This window comes from Phytophthora infestans, genomic scaffold (assembly GCF_000142945.1).
Source record: "Phytophthora infestans T30-4 supercont1.32 genomic scaffold, whole genome shotgun sequence".
Lineage (NCBI taxonomy): Eukaryota > Oomycota > Peronosporomycetes > Peronosporales > Peronosporaceae > Phytophthora > Phytophthora infestans.
In genome coordinates this window covers 794,902-800,336 of record NW_003303727.1, presented here as the reverse complement: position 1 = coordinate 800,336, position 5,435 = coordinate 794,902, and the positions used below count along the sequence as shown (strand labels likewise).

The window sequence follows — 5,435 nt, the reverse complement described above, 5'->3', positions numbered from 1 at the left end:
TGATGAAACGATTCGTGGTGCAGCCACCAGCCCCAGCGCCAGCACATCGACGCAGCAACCAATTGTGGTTCAGGCCCCCCCATCCTCCGACCAGCCACGCAGACACAAGATGAAGAGGCTGCACATTGAAGACTTCAGCGGCAAGTCGAGCGAGTCCGTGGAAGCGTGGCTAGCGACGATACCTCAGGAGGTAGAACGGCAAGCAGGCCTTGGCGGTGACTCGTGGACGGCCGAGGAGCTGTATTACGGGGCCACTGCTCATCTGAAGGATGCAGCCAGTAAATGGTCAATCACGCTGACCGAACACATGCAACCGGAAAATAGAAACCTCATTTACCTGGTGAGGAAGATGCGGAAGAAGTATGGAAGCCGGGACAATATGTTTCGCATCCAGCAGCGGCTCGCAGCGAGAGTGCAGCAGCCCGGCGAGCGCCTGAGCGACTACGCGGCCAGCCTGACTAACATTGGGTTCGGCAAGCGCATTCCAGCAGAGTCCTACGTGGAGACGTTCATCAACGGCATTAATAATGAGACGACAGCAACACAAGTACGGGCCTACGAACCTCAAACGCTGGATGAAGCCGTACAGTTCGCGGAGGACAAGTGCGGAGAGTATGGCGAGGGGTTCAAGGTCACCGACTGGCGCGTAGCGAAGCGCAGGTATCGAGAGAACCGAGAGTACGGCGAGGAGGGAGACGCTTCTCCTTCAAAGAAGAAATCGACGAATGAGGCGGCAGAGCAACTCGACTGGAGACAGCTGGGTTTGGGATTCGGTGGCGAAGAGCCCCCGAGTTTTGACACGAATGGGAAGGCAGTGAGTGGATTGGCTAAAACGGCTAAGAAGGACCCACTCTCATTGGCCGCCCTCCAAGCACTGATGCTTGTCTCCGCCGGGCTAGGGAAAGACAGTGCCAAGGCGACGTCCGGCAACTTAAAGGCGGCACAAGCCCGGAAGATCATCGAGGCCGAGAATAACTCCGCAACGGGCAATCAGCAGCCGGGGAACGACGCAGCGGCAGGCACGCGCTGGCAAGGCCAGAACCGCAACGGTAACACCGGCGGCGGCAGCAGTTTCAACGGTGGAGGAAGAGGCGGAGGCGGTCGAGGCTTCGGAGGCTTCGGAGGCGGAAGAGGTCGTGGCGGTCGCACAGACCTGGAGAACTACGGGCCCCAAGATACCCGCCTTATTTTGCAGAGGAAGGCAGAGTCTGCGTGTAACTACGGCGGAGAGGTAGGCCATTGGTGGCGCGAGTGTCATAAGCGGTTGGCCGATGAAGAGACTGCGAAGCGGCACCAGACCGTGCCAGCAGTGACCAGTGATCCGGGAGCCAGCGGCGCAGCAGTGGCAGCGACGACAGCGGCGCCGGAAAACTAGGAGCGGCAGGGAAGGCGGGGGCTTCACTGTCGCAAGACGACGCTATCCCCGAGATAAGAGAAGGCGGCGACGTAAGGCTGGAGGATCACGTAAGGGTCTTACGAGCAGCGGCCGGGAGGAGAAGTGCTCTGACCCAGGGGAAGAGTACCGACGTGAGAAGCGGTGGTACTGCAACCCAGGGGAAGAGTGGAGGAACGGATGGCCAGCGCGGCGCAGCAGGTGCGGCGACTGGTGGCGAGCAGAAGGAGGCGTTGGACGCAGTGAAGACGGAGACGAAGTCTCGGAAGCGAGCGAACGAGGTGTGCATGCCGGTGATGATGAACCCGGTGGACGATGACGAGTTCATGCCGGCCAAGAAGGGGCGTACGAAGAAGCAGAAGCTCCGGGCGAAGTTGTCACTTAGCGGTGGACGAACTGTATCCGAACGAAGGCGACAGCGACGCGCGAGCGTGAACTTAGCGGCAGTGCACGGCATTCTGGTGAGCGAACTACGGGAACGGCGCGAAGAGCGAGCCAAGGTGCTGCGGGTGATTGTGAGGAAAGCGTTGCGTGTATTGGCAGAAGCAGATGGGAGCGTACGGCGCGGTGACCACGTACGGCGCGGTGATCACGTGCGGGCACTTCAAGTAGCGGTGGCCGCTGGAAGAGCAGTCGACGCGCCAACGCCAAGGAAGAAGAGGAGCCGCACCAAGAGGTCAGGACCGGTAATCGAACCGCCCGGAAGTGACGAAACGGCAGCAGAACTGGAAGACGACGAATGGTTGGCGTGCGTCCAGCGGTACATGGAGAAATGCCCTGTGGAGCTAAAAGAGGAGGTCTCACTTGCGGATATGCGGGCCGCCAGGAAGCAAGCAGTCAAAGAGGCGAAGGCGTATCGAAGAGCAAAGCGGGTGCGACGACTCCAGCGTTACCGACAACAGGAGAAGCAACGCCGGATCGAGGCGACCAAGTTGATGAAGCTGATGGATGAGAAGTGCAAGCCGAAGAAGAAGTACGTATACGAGAAGAGCGGCAACTACGGCGATGTGGAGCTCGCGGCGGGCGAGGATGGACGAGAGCTACGAGTGGCTCAGTTGAGAGCTGCAGGAGCAGGAAGTCCAAGTTGTCTGCCGACGGCATTGCTAGCGTTTGCGCGAGCACACACACAGGAAGTGCGACTAGACAGCTGCGCACAATTCAGCGTTGCAGGCGTCGAGTTACGGCGCTACGGTCGGTGCATTACGCGCGACGCTCCAGTGGATGTGGTTGAAGGGTTTGGCGGAGGTCGAACACGTGTACTGGGAGTATGGAGGTTTCTGGGCACGACGCAGTACCAGCAGAGAGTTACGATCGATGCGCTGGTCGTGGACGGACAGGGCGACGAGTTCCTGGTAGGAGAAGACTGGATGATTGAGCGGCAGGTGAAAATGGACTTCTCGACGCGAGAGTTGAAGTACCGAGAGGCGGACGGCACGAAGGTCATATTACCCTTCACGTGTCACGGAGTGAGCTCATTGCAATTGGAAGGAGCCGGGCGCAGCGCGATGGTACGGCTGGCCAAGACGGTAAAGCTCACGACGAATACGCAGAGTGTAGTGCGCGTCACTGTGGACGCCGAGGACGGGACGACGGGCGTGTTTGTTCCCAAGCCAAGCAGTAAGCGGCAAATGCTGATGGCGCCGACACTGGACGCAGTGCGCAACGGGACAGTACGCATAGCAGTGATGAATCTGGAAGGCAGACGCAAGAAGATGCCGGCCCGTGAAGCCTTAGGCACCTGGGTTCCGACGGAAGAAGTGATGAAGATCCTGTCGCTGAATGGCGAGCTAGAGCAAACACGAGTGGCAGAGTGGGTGAAGACACTGAGCACGGAAGAAGCACTGCCATTGACGGACGAAGATAAGTTGGACATCGGAGACATGGAGCCGTCGGATCGTGAGCTTGTGGTGGCGTTGTTACGACGTTATCGAGGGATAGTCGAGAAGAAGAAGGGATGCCCGCCACTTGCAAAGACAAATGTGCAGCATCACATAAACACTGGAGACACGGCGCCGATCATGCTAGGACGAAGAAGGCATGCAGTGTCGGAGTACGAGCTGATAGACAATGAGGTTGACACGATGCTGGAGCAAGACGTCATCGATAAGGGAGAAGGCGCGTGGGGTTTCCTTGTGGTGATTGTAAAGAAAAAGGACGGCAGCGTGCGCTTCTGTATTGACTACAGAGCTCTGAATGCAGTGACAGCGAAGGACGTCTACCCACTGCCGAGAGTGGATGAGACGTTAGAAGCGCTGCACGGGTCAAGGCGATTCACGAGTCTTGATTTGCACGCCGGCTACTGGCAACTGGCGGTGGCACCGGAAGACAGGCAGAAGACAGCGTTCACAACGAGGCGTGGACTCTTCCAATTCAAGCGCATGCCTTTTGGACTCTGCAACGCACCGAGTACATTCCAACGACTGATGGACTGTGTGCTACGAGGTCTTACATGGGTCTGTTGCCTGGTCTACTTGGACGACGTGATCATTTTTACGAAAGGGACTGTGGCTCAACATGTGGTCGAATTGGCAGTTGTATTGGAGCGATTGGCAGAAGCTGGCCTGAGTTTGAAAGCGTCCAAGTGTTCCTTTGCGGCGACGCGGATGGAGTATGTAGGGCATGACCTAACGACAGAAGGGATCCAGCCGACGAACCGGCTGATTAAAGCGACTGTAGAGTTCCCCCGACCACAAGACGAAGCGCAGGTGAGGAGATTCGTGGCATTGGCTGGCTACTATCGACGATTTGTGCCGGAGTTTGGGACGAAGATGGCGCCGCTGACTAGTTTGCTGCGGAAGACGACTGAGTGGACTTGGGGAGATGCACAAGAGGAGGCGTTCACGTGGGCAAAAGCATGGCTTAGTACAAGACCTGTCCTTATCTACCCTGACTACAAATTGCCGTTCAAGTTAACGACGGACGCCTCGAAGACCGGACTAGGAGCAGTGTTATCGCAGGACCAAGGACGTGGCGACCAACCGGTGGCGTACGCCTCCAAGGTCAATAGTCCGACGGTCGCCAACTACAGCATTTCAGAATTGGAGTGCCTGGCAGTAGTGTGGGCAGTGAGGCTGTTCAGACCTCATCTTTACGGAAGGAAGTTCACGATTGTGACGGACCACATTGCGTTGAAGTGGCTCATGACGGCGAAGGAACCGGCGGGTCGACTGCATCGTTGGGCGCTCACTCTGCAAGAGTACGACTTCGACATTCTATACCGTCTGGGTAGAGAAAACCACGTGGCAGACGCTTTATCCCGAGGACCAGCAGGTGACGCAGCAGTGACTGATAAGGACGGTGAGAGCAAGGAGGACCCCGACATCGGAGGAGTGCAAGAGGTGCGCTCCCGTGACGAAGTGGAGGCCGAGGTAGCGGCTGAAATTGGGCGACTAGAAGCAGAAGCGAGTGGAGTAGCGACGGTGAATCGGGTCGACAGCGCAGAGTTAGGCATCGTGCAGTTCACTGATCAGGACATCAAGAGAGAGCAAGGACGATCAAATATGGTGCAGAAGTTGAAGGAGCAAGGACAGTATCGAGGACGGCGCGTATTCGAGGACGAGGACGGCATGGTGAAGGTGGGGATAACGCCTGGGGAAGAGCGCATCCTATTGCCTGCGGCGTACTGGGCATTGGCGTTCAAGGAGGCGCACGACAGCATCTGGACGGGTCGCCTACGGGGACCACAGACGAACGAGAGACTACGCCGGTTGTATTGGTGGCCTGGGATGAGCAGGACGGTGAGCAGCTGGGTATCAGCGTGTCAAGATTGCGGCTCGCGCAAAGCACGACCGAAAGCAGTAATTCCGCCATTACGGAGTGTGCGCACTGGAGATGTTTGCGACAGATGGGCGATCGACGTTGCCGGCCCACTACCGGTGACGCCCAACGGCAAGAGATACGTGATTGCTGCTGTGGAGTACACGACGCGATACGCGGTCGCGGAGGCTGTCGCGGAGCATACGGCGAAAGAGATTGCGCGGGTTTTTGATGGGAGAAAGTGTTGTTGGTCTTCGGCCCCATGAGAGAGATCATGATGGACGGG

At 57.9% G+C, this 5,435-nt stretch overlaps 1 protein-coding gene across 1 annotated transcript in view; it reads left to right on the top strand.

Moving 5' to 3' along the window:
- The window catches only part of PITG_14126 (putative polyprotein), a gene marked incomplete at both ends in the record, with an annotated part of 1,978 nt that extends 603 nt beyond the window's left edge, over positions 1-1,375 (top strand). The window contains one exon of the mRNA XM_002899200.1: positions 24-1,375. Within this exon, the coding sequence (XP_002899246.1) occupies positions 24-1,375 (1,352 nt within the window). The remainder of the gene's footprint in view (positions 1-23) is intronic.
- Positions 1,376-5,435: the final 4,060 nt, after the last annotated feature.